A 16,350-nucleotide genomic window follows, 5' to 3' on the forward strand; every position below is an offset into this window, starting at 1 on the left:
AAAAAAAAAAAAAAAAAAAAAGATCCCCTGCCTGAGTCACTGAAAAATATACAGACATAAATGAGAGAAGAAAGCGAAACAAAACAAATCAAACCACAGGAACGGGACACTGAATGAGGAGATGAGAGACAGGTGACCCAACATGATTCTTTTGGCCCTGGGGTTCACAGACAAAACAACATGCTAAAAGCAGGCATTTCTGTGGGATCCTTTTTTCTAAAGACACCTTAAGACAGAGCAATCAACGAGTGAAAAGAAAAGCTGCCAAGAAAACAAAAACAGACATTTTGTGAGAAGACTTTGATCCTGTACTCCTATTATTGGCTTAAACACGCCTGCATTTAAAGCTCTGAATCTGCAATAAGCACTCTCTATTGTCCTTGCTAACAAAGTATTATTTTCACCTGATTATTGCTAATCTGTTCTTTGTAAGTAACCACACCTGGTTTTACCCCACCCCCTTCAAAAAACAAAACAAAACAAAAAACCCAACCAAACAAACAAAAAAAACACAACAGTGCAGTAAATATTTGCCCTTTGTGGCAATACAATGCATAATTTTGTTAATCTGGGCTATCTTTCCATGAGAGGTGATTGTTTCTATATTATGAAATGTGTTCGCAGTAAGTCAAATCCATGCCAGATACCTGGGAGGCAGATGGAAAGCCACTTACCAGCATGTAGCTGCCATGAACCAACCCTGACACAAATGCACAGCCACTCCTACACAGGCCATTACTCACGCTAAGTTAGCCTCCAAAACATAGCCACACCTTTCTTCTACAAACACGGCCTTTTGTTAAGGTAACAACACATATCTCCAGTTCACTGCCACCCTTCCCCTCTTAGAAAGGCCTTGAAAAACAGAAAGAAAATAAAAGGGTATACTGTTCCAAGTTTGAGAACATGATATTACTCTACATACCTGGATGAAGTCTAGGAACGTCAGGGGAAGCAAGTCATCCATATGTCCGATGTCCTTGGAGAAACGGTTTAAAATTCTTCCTGCAAGCACAGGATATGAGAAATTACACATCTCCCCAGACAGACCCTTAAGAGAAACAACTTGCAAACAAATCAAAACAATATTTTAAATGCATATGTATTTAATATACTACGCATTCATATAAAATAAGCCGATGTCAATGACGAAGAAAAAAAAGAATATAGAGTGATACCTAAATAAAATAAAATACTACCAAATGCTGCTGGACAGAGAATTGTAATATGGCCTTCATTTTAAAAAAAACACACATATATGTACACACACACACACACACACACACACGCTGAGGAAATGGGAAAATCTCATGACAGAGTTGGCTCTGTGTGGTTTAAGCACGCCCCTTAACCTTTAGGTCTCATCCAGGTCAATCCACGTGCAAAGAAGAAAGACGAAAATCACCAAACATAAAAAGTAGTAAGTTCCGACTGCTATGTTAGTTTTTCTTTAATCTTGAGAATTAGTTTTTCTAAATGTAAATTACAGTATCAGTGTTTTATCCCCAAAAGATGGTTCATTGGATCTCACAATCCCAGGGAAACTCGAGACGCTGTCCTGTGAGGAGACACTGCGAATACATGCACACCAGTGTCCACGTCATTCCTGTCAGACAGCTGTCCAAGGTGACGGCTGCAGGCTTAAGCACGAAGGGAGACAAGAGGGAAGGAGACAGGGAAACAGAAGCCATGCTCCAAGAGTAAAGGTCAGGTTCTACCATCCACTGCAATTCCCATGGAGAAGACCCCAGGAAAATGGCTCCAGCCAAAACTGGTTTTTAGCAAGCATGTTTTACAAAGACAGGTGATGGATGGATGGATAGATAGATAGATAGATAGATAGATAAGATAGAGGCAGACAGATAGATATGATAGGTGATAGATACATAATACATACATTCATAAATGACAGATAAGACAGATAGATGATAGATAGATGATAGATAGATAGATAGATAGATAGATAGATAGATAGATAGATAGATAGACAGACAGACAGTCTACTTTGAGACAGGCGACTCCCTGAGCAATTTTCTGGCTGCTGCTTTTGTAGCCCATGGTACAAATGTAATCCTTCCAGAGCACCTAGCTTCTACCAGAAACTACAGGGTGTGCACACCAGAGGCAAGCAGGCCTCAACATTCCTGTCTCCAGCTCAGGACACACAGACTCCAGAATGTGTCTTTCACGACATCCTTGGCAGGCCTAGTGACAACTCTTGTTAGCTTTTAGTAACACCTCCTTTAGAGCCTCATCCTGGGGGTTAAATGAGCCCAGTGTATGAAGAAATCCTGCCAGGATGCCAGGCACTTTTTAACAAGAGCTAAAAAACAAACAAACAAACAAACAAACAAACAAAAACCCCCAAAAACAACAAATCCACAAACAGAAAGCTGGGATAGCAACTGTTAGCCAGACTCTGAAGCACACCACTGGGAGAAGATTCTGGTCCAACAGCTGAGGCGGAGTCTCAGTGCCCAAGGATGACAAGGATGTCCTGTCTACGGCTCCCTGGACCAGGCCCAGGCTCGGAGGGGGAGAAACTGAACAGTTTAAATCAGACACATCTGAGAAAACACTACCCTTAGTCAAAGTTCCCCTGTGGATGCTGTGGGTTTTATGAACTAATTTTTAAGTTCACAAAGAAACAATACCGAAAGAAGAAAACTATGGTTCGATGGGTAAGCACATTTGCTCAGCAAGTGTAAGGTCCTGAACTGGAATCCCTAGCACCCAGGCAGAAAGCCAGGAATGTCTGAGGGTGGGAGACATAAGCTTGCTGGCCAGGTAGCCTAGGCTAAACTGCAGTGTTCTGGTTCATTGTGAGACCCCCATCTCAAAGACACACAAACCAAACTAAACCAGAACCATTAAATACTTGATTAAAATTAAGGGAAAGTTACACCTTTAAACTAGCGCACAATTCAGACATACCAGATATAGGATTCAGCTTTAAAGACTGATGAAACAGATCACAGAGGTGACTCTCACATGAAAACCACTCCTTTTCTTAAAAAAAAGAATGAGTACTCTATAGCTGTCTTCAGACACAACAGAACAGGGTATTGGAACCCTATTACAAATGGTTGTGAGCCATCATGTGGTTGCTGGGAATTGAACTCAGGACCTCTGGAAGAGTAGTCAGTGCTCTTAATCACTGAGCAGTCTCTCCAACCCCAAAACCACTGCTTTACATTTTAATGGATTCAAGGATCTTCAGTTCTGGGAAAAACACTGAGAGAAGCCATCTTCATACAGCTTCATAAGGACCTGAGTTGGAATTCCTGATACCCAGATACAAAGCCGGGTATGTCTGAGAGGGGAGATGGGTAGACTGAATAAGCTTGCAGCCCAGGCTAACCTGCAATGTTCTGGTTCAGTGAGACCGAATCTTAGGGCAATAACGCAGAGAGTGGTACAGGAAGACCCCAGAGGTATTGCTCTATCCTCTGTTGTGCACCCCCGCACTCTCAACAGTCACCACAACTACTCATCAAAGATGTCCCATTGCCTGTGCTCCTATCCCCCGGTGGCCACAGATAACATGAGACAAGAGGGGCTCAGAGTAACTATTAAGAAATGCGTGAGAGAACGAACAGTGTTTGTGGAAGATGCTTCTGCCTTACAGCCGACACTGAAATTGGGGCTGTGAGATTGAGCTCAAGGCCTCAGAGTCACTTGCTCAGAAGTTTCCAGATCGAATCCTTATGGTGAGTACCCCCATACTCTGCCTCTTCGTCTCGATGACATGTGGTCACCACAGGAATGTCTCAGGGGAGTAGAGTGGGGAGGGGAGTGAGTTTCCCCGGGAGAATCCAGTCCAAGCAAACTGTTCTGTTAGAACAACTTGCTTGTGTACGTTATGCAGAACCTTGCCTTCTAGAACACCCAAATGCTACTGTGCACTCAGAACCGCTAATTTCTCTTGCTGTGACAGCCCCTCATACACTTAGTCACAGCCCTTCCAGACTTCCCCCAAGGAACCTGTTGATGCTACAGGTATCTCAGATGACTGGGTTCTCCCTCCACCAAGGTCTCTGCACACACTCAGATGGCCCATCTCCCTTAGTAGCAGTGTACAGGACTCGAAGCTAGCCCCAGGGATTACTTGCATGCCTCTGTGTGAGTAGAGCCCCAGGCCCTGGTTCTGCACACCTACCATGCCCAGAATTAGAGGCCAGATACCACGTTCTACAACATATTAAAAGAAAAAAAAAACCTGGATCAACAATTTTCTTCCTTTTTGAGGTGTCTTTTAATTCTGGTGAGTATTTATTTCCCTCACTGTGTAAAGCCTTTTAATTTCATGCAATCCTATTTGTCAATTCTAGTGTTATTTCCTGAGCCAGAACAGTTGTTTTCAGAGAGCCTGTAGCTGGGCCTATGTCTTGAAGCCCCCCTTCCCCTTCCTTTATCAGATTTGGGTCTCAGATGAAGTTCTTTGATCTGCTTTTTCACAGAGCAGAACTGTGCCTTCGCTTATGTGTGGATATCTACTCTTCCCAGTACCACGCTGCTCTAAAGCAATGGTTCTCAACCTGTGGGTTTGACCCTCTTGGTGGTCACATATCAGACACATATCCTGCACATGAGATATTTACACTGTGATTCATAACAGCAGCAAAATCACACCTATGAAGTAGCAACGAAAATGGTTTCATAGTTGGGGGGTCACCACAGCATGAGGAATTGTATTAAAAGGTTGCAGCGTTAGGAAGGTTGGGACCCACTGCTTTAAAATATGTTTAGACAGAAGATTAATATCTAGAATATATAAACAACTAAAAAAAAATACCTGAGATACCAAGAGAAGCAAACAATCCCGTTAAACAGCCAGGAATTGAGGAGATGGTTCTTCCGTTAAAGCACTCTTCCAAGCAAGCATGCCGATATGAGCTCAGACCCAAGGTCCCCAGCACTCAGGGTCAACAGCGTGTGCTTATCAATACTGGGGAACAAAAAGAACTTATGGGGCTCACTGACCAGCCAAGCTAGCTGAACCGGCTAGCTTCAGGTTAATGAGAGATCTTGTCTCAAATAATTAATAATAATAATGACAAACAACATTGACCTCTGGCATCCGCACACATGTATGCAATACACGTACACATGTGTGCACACACATAAACATGTACAGTGCACAAGAAGCAACAATGAAGGACCAATATAATAAAAGAATAGAAGATTCTCAAATTTCGAAGTACAAATGACCAGAAAACATGAAAAAGTCCAAACCGTTCAGCTGCAGAGAAAATGAAAATTAGAATAGACTGAGATTCTACTCAGATGGTTATCATCAGGAGAAAATGCTGGATAAGGTACAAGACGCTGGGAAGACAGGGGAACCTTTATACATTGCTGGTGGGAATATAAACTGATTTTGCTGCTATGAAAATCAGTATGGAGGTGCCTCACAAAACCAAAACCAGAATCCCCATTTGACCTAAGGCACCACTCCTACGTAACACACTCAGAGGGCACTTACTCAACACACCAGATACCCGCATACCCATGACTCTGGCCTCACTATTCACAAAAGCCAAAATGTAAAATACAACATCAGCCCAGGTGTTCATCAGCACATGAATGATTAAAGAAGGTGAGGCATAGTACTCAGACAGAGCCCCAGTCATCCACAAAGAATGATGTTTAAAGTCTGCTAGAAAATGGAAACAACGGGAAATTATCACATTATGTGATGCAAGCCAGACTCAGACAAATGACGCCTGGTTTTGTTTTTTTTTTTCCTCATTGGAGAATCCTAGATGGTCCATACATATTTATAAAAGCCATACGTATGAGACATGAACACAGAAGAGGGATCCTAAAAAGGGGACCGGGAAGAGAAGAGAGGGTGACAGAAATGGGGACACAGGGTAGTGAGCACCCTTGAAGGACGTGCTACACTTGAAAGAAAATTGTTCTTATAAAAGATCTTACTGCGGACAAGGAATAAATGCTGATTTAAAAAGAAAGGAAAATCTCATGTTACCCTAACACTACACTGCACAGGCAGACTGGGGAGAAAGCTACAGAAACAAACAACTTTGAGAGTTTAACTCTTTTGAATCCACAAATTCTATCCCTAGAAACTATCCCGGCTCTACAAGCCAGATGTGGCCAGTGCAGCATTATCTCGGCATGTAATAATAATCTACGAGGAGACTCTAATATGTTCTGAATATTTTCCCGGGTCACATGATTCGTAAGAAAGGAAACATAGAAAGGACAGAGAATGAGAAACTGGGACAGGCTGGCGGCCCTGAAGTCACAATGTCACACTGGGTCCTTGCACATGGCTCTGCTTTTCTGTCTTGTCCAGAAAAAAAATTCACAGACACAATCATCAAGCTTCTTTCCACATTTACGAGGGGCTATACTTTAGGAACTAACTGTAGAGTATATTCTGGAATTACTGCCACAGTAGAATTCTGACCTCTCTCCCTTAGTCAGATTCTCGTATAGTTACATGAAGTACTGATGTCTAGCTGGAATCCTTGTGTGTGTGTGTGTGTGTGTGTGTGTGTGTGTGTGTGTATGTTAGTATGTGAATGTGTGTGTTAGTGTGTGTGTGAATGTGTGGGAGTGTTCGTGAATGTGTATATATATGTGTATATGTATGTTAATGTGTATGTTAGTGTGTGTTAAGTATGTTAGTGTGTTTGTATATGTGTGAATGTGTCTTAGTGTGAATATGTGTGTGAATGTGTGTTAGTGTGTGTGTGTGTGTGTGTGTATGTGTGCACACATGTGTGGAAGTCGGAGGTCAACATGAATGTTCTCCTGTTATCACCCTTGACCTTACTTTTTGAGTTAGATTCTCACACAAAATCTAGAAGACGTCAACTCAGCTAGACTAAGTGGTCAGGAAGCCTCATATCTCTTCCTTTCCCTAGGATTCCTGGGCAGTGCCACATCAGGCTTTTACGTAGGTGCTGGAGATCCACATAGGTTCTGATGCTCATACCAGAAACACTTTCTTACCTAACATAGCCCACCCTGCTTTACAATCTCAGTTTTTTAAAGGTATTCTTTTCCTATATCAAAATAATGATTGTTTTTTTTTTTTTTTACTGAGGCATAGTTTTCATAATTCAGTGTATCTTAGTAACCTTACTAAATAATGTAATTATCACTCCAAGTGTAAGTTCAATATGTCTTATTCCCTCATCACCACCCCCTCCCTAATGTCTCCTGCCATTAACAATAATTCCCAGCCTCAGGGAACCATGAATGTACCTTCTGTCATCTATGTCTTTTTACGGTACCTTTCAAATAAATAGAATCAATGACTATGTTGTCTTTTATATCCTTGTTTTAATCTGACACTTCTGAGGTTCGTCCATGGCATAAACTTTATTAAGTATGTCTCCTCTGAGCTGTATTCTTTGCCAAAGAAACAGTCTCAGGTATAGGCAAGCACAGTTCCACTAATTCAGACCATACTTGACCTTGAGGGTAAGAGCTCAGTGTGCTGGTTGCTGGGAAGAATTTATCTGTGGCCTAGGCACATGTGAGGCCGAGTCCCACTGCTAGCACATCACACTGGGGGTGTGAGTGTGGATTACTTGAGTTGGAGGGTTTATCTTCGATTGGCAGCCTACTGAGAGTAGAAAGAGATAGAGGCAGACGGGCCAGGCTCAGGCTGGGCATCGGGGGAGGGTGGTTTCCCATAGGGCTGTAGCCAATGGCCGGGAGACTGGAGGAAGAGAGGAACAAGCGAATGAACCAGTTTCGTGAGATGTGGCACCTAAATCTAAATACCCTCCAGAGTACACTGTCTAGCAACACAGACAGGATGGGTGACGCTGGGTACAATGACTGGAGGCTGGGAAAGGAGAGTCCAAGGCAGAGAGCGCAGAACAGAGCCCAGCTGAGTCACTGGGGTAACCAGGACAGCTGTGGTCATGGGAGACGAGGAAGCCATTTTAAGAATGGGTCAGCCTAGATGCTCTAAAAAATAAAAAAAATTCAGCCAACCTAGTGTGAGAACAGAACAGGCGGTGTTGAGAGGTCCTTTCCTCTGGAGGTCCTTGGCGCTGGCTGGTTCATTTTCTGTCAGAACATGGTGACGATCAAAGACGTGAAACAAAAGACCATGAGAATGGGGCCACACAGGTCCTCCTCCTCCTCTGCCCACAGAGGCAAGAGGATGTCAGAGGAGTCATTCAACGTCAGTGAAAATCCAACAACATGGATGCATGTGCCTTGCTCTGCCTCAGAGGCCAGAGATCAGGAGGAGGAACGAGAACATGGCCAGAAGTCTTCTGCTAAGTTCAGGAGCAGTGTACACATACGGGGTGCTACTCATTACTGTAGGAGTTCAAAGCTGAAATGGGGCATGAAAGACTCTCACGGCTAGTAACCTCCAAATCACGGTACGACAGTTCCAAGACTCTGGGAATCTTCATGGCACAGAGGAGGAAGCAGATGCCAGGGAGACTCAACTTCACAGATCCAAATGGATCTGTCTCTGTTCCAGCAAACTATATTTCACACATCTATCCGTCTCCTAAAACGGCCCGTCTTCTACTTAGCAGGGCCTTTCCTCTCTGTTGGACTTTCATGTAGAGGAGGTTTCCAAAGAGGTCTGCAGGTTAAGGCCACACTGCTCATATCAGAGGAGCAAAGACCAGTTGTCCTTGCTCTAGGGGCTGCAATGTGTCATGGTGGGATGGAGACAGACCACCTGCCCAGTGTTCTGGGGACTTCTTATGCCACAGTAAAGAGACGCATGACAAACCTCGTTCTTCAAGACAGCTTTTGCTGGCCCTTTATCCAAGGACAGAGCTACTTAACAAGTGTGTTTATTTTTCTGGTTTGTTCTCTCTCTGTCTCTTCTGCCGCCCCACCCCCCCCACCTTGTCCCCTGAACTTCCTTTTTAAAAAAAAAAAAATTAAAAAAATTTTGGTTCCTGTTTCTTGAGCATCCCAAATCTTACCTGCTCAGTTCTTCCTGACCTTACTCAAGAATATTTCTTCTATCTCAGATCACCTTCATGCAATGAAGGTCTGTACGATTCTCTTCTGAGCTTCTGGAAGCCAAAGGCCTTGGGATTCTTTTCATTATTATTCACATTAGTCAAAAGGGGGGCTTTTTAGGATGGGCTTTCTGTTTGGTTTCTTCTGTGAAACTCCCCTGCTGTCCAGGCCAATGGCTAACATGCAGGAAGTGCACAAATACTTCCTGTGCACAAAAAAATACATAGAAAGAAAGCCCTGCTGCTACAGACAGCAAATGGTTTGTTTTCCAATTTCAGGTCTGTTTCCAATGCTGGCTGCTTCCTGTCATCTTCCTTGACTGTTGTTTTGGGAGGGGATGTCTATTGCCATACACAGTATCAAGCTGGCCATCCCTGCCATGTCCTTTGCATTGCTACCAAATGGATCTGTCTGTATTCCAGCAAACTATATTTAAAATAATTCAGACCACAGGCTGAGTCTGGGTATAGCAACCTACAGATAGAGGCAAGATGCTGTCCAAGCTCTCTAGAAAGTCTAGACTTTCTAGACACCACAGCATCCCCAGATCTGGAAGAGCTGGAGACGGGGCAGCAGGCTCCAGGTGCGGTTTCCAGGCAGAGGAAGCAGTGGGAGTTGAGATGCAGTAGATACAGAGTATGTGAGGGTCCATAAGAGGATGTGGGGGATGACAGGCAGACCAGAAAGGAGACACAAGGCACCATGGTAGCAGGTTATCAGTAGGGATGGGTGCATTTCAAGATACTGGACAGAAGCCTGAAACCACAGCCAGCATCAAACCCTCTACGTGTTGTTTCAAACACACAGTGACCCATGGTACCACAAAGCTAATAAATTAGACACAGTAAGAGACTACCAATAAGCAATAAAAATAAAAAATTATCACGGTATCCTACAGTAGATGCTATATGAATGCGCTCTCTCAGACTTGCAAAGAGCTGACCCAGATAGCATTTTAAGACTGCGGTTGACCATTTGTAACTGAAAACTTTAGAAAGGAAAACTGAAGTCAAGGGAAGAGCACTGTGTGTGAATAAAGACATTGCTGACAGTCCACGCACACACACACACACACACACACACACACACACCACACCGCAGAAACAAGAAAGCACAGATAACACACCAGGCATTGTGACAGTACAGAAACTGTATCACAGAAGACCACTACCAGAGAGGGTGAGGTACAGGAGTCAGGCTGTGTTAGCCCAATAGTTTCACAGAGAGAAGACTTGAGAATCTGAAAGGAGGGCAAAGAATAGGGTTGCGTACAGAATCTGGGCTGGGGAAAAAGCATCTTTCAGGACTAAGAATTAGGCAGACAAGTGTTTGCCTGGATGAGAGAAAATGCACAACCTTGTCAAGATAGTCCTGAGGATAGGACAGAAATGGGAAAACAGGAAGTATTGAGACGGCGACACTAGAAACTCCCTATAGTAGGGAAGATACTTCATTTGTGTCTTTCATCCATGGTTCGTAAAAGCTATGTCTGTAAGGAGGGGGATAGGGTGGCGTCAGGATGAGAGGACATTGTCTACCTCCAAGCCAGCTCCAGACACATCTGCTAAGATCTACAGAAAACGGTCCAAGAGATCACTCCCACCTCTGACTCTGATGGAGCCCATGTCAATTCACACTGTGCCCTCACTATGCAGGACTGATGCCAGACTTTCTTATGGTCATTTGGCATCACTCTTAGTTTCTAAAGCACCATCACATACCAGACACTGAAGGTCAGACACTGCTAAATAGGACGCACACACATTCACTGCACTGTAACAAAGACACTGTCCCCATTTAAAGACAAGGCAGCTCAGACTTTGAGATGAAGAATTTAACTCAAGGAAATTAAATCCAAGTTACTAAGTCGTCAAGCTGGACCCACACCCTGTATTATAGGGATTCAGAAGGCGTGTTCTTGTCAACACATCTATGACACGCTGCTGCTTTACAGAACACCTCTGCAAGCTCTATTAAATACCTGCTAGGAAGAAGGAGCCAGGAAGGTGTCAAGCTGGGCAGGCATTACACTGGCATGAATGGTTATGAACAAACCTGCTGTGGATGTCTCTGCCCCGCTCTGATTGACTAATGGCAGCTGTGTCAGATGTTAAACACTTTAACTATCACCCCTGGTCAGAAGAGTTTCGGGAAGGCTCTCTTGGCTAACAGCAATTGAAGTAAACCATTTAAAATAACTCCACCTCAAGATTAAGTGGCCTAAGTCGCTGTGAGTAAATAGATTAACACGTGAGCCAGAGAATGAATGCGACAGTCTAGTAAGACACATGAAGCAGCGGAAGTGCTTCCTCCTCTTCCTGTCTCTAGGCAGCAGTGTAAGTGCTTTCTCTTCCAGTCTCTAAGATCCAGCGGAAGTGTTTTCTCTTCCAGTCTCCTTGGCCTCACTGGTAGAAGCAAGATAAGAAAAGAACATCATTCTTTGGAAAGCTTCGCAGTAAGACGCACACACTGAGCCGCCACTGGGACTCTAAGAAGTCGACCAATTGGGCAAATGTGGCTACTCTGCCAAGCGCAAGAGAAAGTCTAACTGAAGTGCCAAGGCTAAAAGACAAAACACTACCAGGACTGGTCGGATGAGGCACCTAAAGATTGTCTATCGTTGATTCGGGCATGGATTCCGTGAAGGAACGACACCTAAACCCGAGAGGCCAGCTGCTGCAGCCTCCAGTTCATCTTGAGGATTTCAATCATAAATGTTCTCGTTTTCCAAAAATAAACACACAAACATAATTGATTAGTTAAGTACAGGGACTTGTGGCCCACCTCATTCCAGCATCTTGCCATGGTCATGTGACCCACAGCAAGTCCAACTGCTCATGTCTACAAGTTTGGTGGACAGTTACTCTGAAGGGATGACAAATACTTCACAAATTACCTAGGGGAACCTTGGTGTTGAAGCAACCATTAAATGCTTTTCTAAGCCTTAAGGAGAAGAAAAGGCAGGAAGATAGATGAGGCTACTTCCTTACTCATGAAATTCAACAATATTGCACAAAACCACGTACCCATGTATGATATAGGGAGAACAGATCTCTAGAAGACTCTCTGAGACTGGAACTCTAGAATAAGACAGGCCTGATGGAAAGGTACATACGGAGCCCGTGTGTTGGAACATGCTCAAACATAATTTGCATATGATTTCAGGAGATTCTTAGACTGTGAACCACGCAAGAAGCTAAGAACTCCTTGTTGCTAAGAAAACAGAAAGCTGACAACCATGTGACCTCTCCTGCTGTAGGAGGTCTTCCTTATACACCATCCCGTAACTATCATTTGTGGCCAAATGCTCATGAATTAGTTCATAAAATCCAGTGTTAAGGGGACAAAACAAAAGGCCTGAAAATACCCAACCGTCTCAAGAATGTGTGATAACACAAAGATGGCAGCAGCTACTGAAAGCACTCACAGAGTCAAGGAATTCTACTTCCACAAAGGTCAGCGTCCAACCCGATGATAAGATTACCCTGACTGGCAACTGCCACCTGACATGCAAAATCAGCTCTTTCCGTTTCCAACGCTTACATGAGCACACGCAATGCTCAAAAAATAGGACAGCAAAAACATTTGGCGTGAGAACGTGACGGAACTTGAAGACAATGGGCCCTCCCACTACCCGCCCTATGTAAAACAACTGAAGGTGTGCTGGAAACAGATCAACCAACACCCAAATCTGATCTTTACTTCTATCTTCAGCGTATCGTCTTAATACCAGGGAATTGCCAACAGATGTTACGCCAAGCTGGCTAGGCTGTCAACCGTAAATATATACACCTTTGTTAGGATTTAAAGAAGTGTTTATAAAGAACAGCCTTTTCAACTACTGCATTACTTCTAAGTCCAGATAAGCTTTGCAACAATAGGACACAGTACTGTAATGGCTTGAATTTACTTATCTTGTCATGGAAAGCTCTGGACACATGTTAGTTAAACCATCACCCTGTCCTTACAGAGAATTCGGAACTATTAAAATACCACAGCCCACCCCAGCTCCCCAGGTCTCGCCCAGTCCCACCATATCCTTCTCCCCACCTCAGCATCCCTAGCTGAATCTAAGATTTCAAGGGTTTCTAAGGCTGGTAGCCGCCGTCGCTCAGCCCTCATGTTTGTTGACTTCTTCAACGGCATCTGAGACTGTTCGGTACCCTCCTTTGAAATGCCATGCATGCTTCAGGATGCCATTACTCCTTCTTTCAATATCTACCTAGAAATGGAATTTCCATTCCTCTACCTTGCGTAGTCTCCAGTCTCCTTACGTGGTGTGGGCCTCACCATTCCAAAATCTACCCTCGTAAGGATGGTTTTCATATCCCCTCTCACTAGGTCAGCCGTTCCTAAGCCAAAACCACAACCACGCCCCCAGGTTTCTCTTACATTTTCAATGCATGCAGCTGGTGGCCTTCTATCTGTCGATGTTGCCAACGGGCGTTTAACTGTGGAGGGTTTGGACTGAAGGAGGGGACAGGTTCCATGCCTTCTTACTCCAAGTGTGAGCCAGTTAATAGCTTCACGCAAATTTCAATGTGAGCTTTACAGACTTACAATGTAAGTTAACAACTGCCACACATGCAGATATTTTAAGTAAAAGCTACATTGGTGATTCTTGGGTTTTAATACTTTGGAGACCCTTTGTGAGTTTCAAGCAACAGGAGTTGGGCCTTCTCGGTGGCAAGTTGTCCCAAAGACTGAGCTGACCTTCCCAGCTCTGAGGCTTGTTATTACATCAAATAACTTAATCAGAACACAAACTGTTCTTAGATTTCTGCAGAGGTAATTAAATAACAATTCGATGCCAATTAATCACAGTCAAGTAAGAAGTCTGTGAGAGGAGAACTCTATACACACTGGAGACTATTTAATGGTCAAATACTTGGCAAGCCCTTAGTTAAACAATGATTCATTAAACCTCCTTTGCCACACAATGGCTAAGCTGAACTCAACGTGAAAGAATCGAAACTCCTTTGTTCTCTCATAAAAAGACATCAAACCTCTGTGCGTGATATTCTTTTCTCCCTCACTTAGCAGGCTGCTCAATTGCATGATTCACGATGTATTCAGCTGCTCCTATGCCCAGAGGCGTCTGCAAGTCCTCCCAGAACTCTAGAGCTGGCAACTTCTCTCCTCCCATCTGCATGCGTGCAGAGCTGGACAGCTGACTCCACCTACCTGGATGTTCTGCTCATATTGAGCAAAGCCCAGACTCAGAACCGCCTTCCGCCATGCCCCTTCTCTCCTTCAACACCCACCCACACACAAAGAAGCTGGGACCATCTCCATAGAAGAAAGTGATTTCCCGCTATACAAACCCACACAACTTGCCAGCCCAGCAAAAACCCATAGGACAATTTTGGCTCCCTGTGCCTCCCTTATCAACAAGGCTCTTTTAAATTAAATGTCATTATAACATTCCCTGTGAAAACCCACAGACCCACTTCAAGTTCAGCTGATAATTCCCAAAGGCTGCTGAGTGCTGCTCAGGCTTCTATAACTGCAAGTTCATCTCCTCCTGTGAAGAAAGCAGGAAGCAGCAGAGAGCCATTGCTGCAGTTCGAGGCCCCAGGGCTGGAAGCAGGCCCCTGGTTCCACAAATGCTTCTGCCTATTTAAAGCAGGGCCTTTGCACTTCAATGTATATTTGAATCTGAATTAGCAATCTCAGGGGCGGACGAGGATGGGGTCCAGGCTGTAATGTCATAGAGGAATGCACTTGGTAGTGGATTTATGGCTACACTGCATCTATCTGCCTCGATCTAACCCAGGCATAATCAAACACTAGCTTATCACGGGTTTATCATGAAGGCAAAAATAAAATTTTAGAAGTGGAGTTCGCTGGTAGAGGAGGTTCTGGGTCCCACCCATAACATGGGAATAAATATATCAATTAAAATTTAAAAAACTAAATAAAAATTATAGTTCTCTTCATTGAAGAATAAAGTATGTATTAAGAAATTTTGTGGAAAAGGAATATATATATATATGTGTGTGTGTGTGTGTGTGTGTGTGTGTGTATGTCAGTTCATACCTTAAAATTGCATTCATTAAAACACATCGAAGCTAACTATATACAACATTATTTAAATGAAAAAGGAAGTCTCATAGAAAATTTATTTTAACTCCATCCATATACTAAGCAATGGGAAATAAAGTCCCCCTTTTACTGGCTCTTGTACACAAAATAATGGGATTATATTCAGATTATTGTAACAGTAAACATAGGGTATGCTAAGTATTTACTTTATCGTGTGTGTGTGTGTATGTGTGTGTGTGTGTGTTGTGTGACATCTTCACACAACAGTAAAAAATAAAGCATCAGAGAACCATCCGTGCTAGCCTGAAGCTGCGGTCTCCCAGCTGTGTAAAACATCGGTCTCTGTTTTACGTCCGCTCATCAGCACCTGATGTGAGTGGCCCCGAGTGTGTGTCTCTCTCAGCTAAGCTATGACATAAAATGATTTCAAGGGGGGGGGGGGAAGTCACACCGCATCTAACATAAACACACCGTGGCAAAACAAATTTTCCTGCAAATATAAGCAGTTTTACAGTCTATCAAAGTGGTGCCAAAAGTAGATTTATGCGTATTAAAGTGCTGACGGGGACGGAACGTTCCCGCAATAAATACAGCTCGTTGTAAACCAATCGTCAAATCAATAAAGTCATTAAAAATAGACTGCATTCTTCAAGGAAATGGTGGGGTTAAGCGGGGAGAGAATCTCTGCTGGCAAAGGAGGGCGTATCTTCAGACACAGCTGCCGATTAACCGGCCTGCCCTGCATCTCCTCCACGGGCCTTCCTTGCGGCTTTATCTCCCACCATGGGCCATGTAAACTGCCATACAGCATTTCCTGACTCCCCACAGGCATCTTATAAATACAAATAAGAAAACACACCCTGGATTTTTTTCCCTCTCGCAGTCTCCTTCCCTGTCCCAGACTGACAGAATATTATCACTGCTGTAGCGTCGTCTCCCACGTCGGCCCTGGCTTGTTGGGCCAGAATGCTCAGCGATTATAATATCCATTTATCTAAACTGCCAACACGGAACAAAATTCAGGTGGGGTACGTGCCACTTAAATTAATTTACTACTTGAGAAAGACTTCTTATGGCCATCCTGTCAAAAGAAAGCAGGAAAGGTGTTGAGAGGCCGTGAATAAATCTAAATACAGTTTGCATTCAACCTAAATTTCAAGCGTAGGGCAATAAAAGAGAAGGCACCAGAACGGAATGTGACATGAAGAGCCAGAAAACACCCGCACTCTCAATTTTGGAACCTGGGGTCCCTAGCGCTTGTTTCTGGGGACCCACTGCCTCAGGGGACCTAGCTCTCCTCATCACACTGAGGGCACTACCACA

At 43.8% G+C, this 16,350-nt stretch overlaps 1 protein-coding gene across 1 annotated transcript in view; it reads right to left on the reverse strand.

The window, feature by feature from the left end:
* Abcc4 (ATP binding cassette subfamily C member 4) overlaps window positions 1-16,350 on the reverse strand; it is a 219,589-nt gene that overhangs the window by 72,450 nt on the left and 130,789 nt on the right. The window contains exon 20 of the mRNA XM_028771612.1: window positions 926-1,005. Within this exon, the coding sequence (XP_028627445.1) occupies window positions 926-1,005 (80 nt within the window). The remainder of the gene's footprint in view (window positions 1-925; window positions 1,006-16,350) is intronic.

Source organism: Grammomys surdaster, unplaced genomic scaffold (genome assembly GCF_004785775.1).
Source record: "Grammomys surdaster isolate TR1022 unplaced genomic scaffold, NIH_TR_1.0 65, whole genome shotgun sequence".
In the NCBI taxonomy this organism is placed as follows: Eukaryota; Metazoa; Chordata; class Mammalia; order Rodentia; family Muridae; genus Grammomys; species Grammomys surdaster.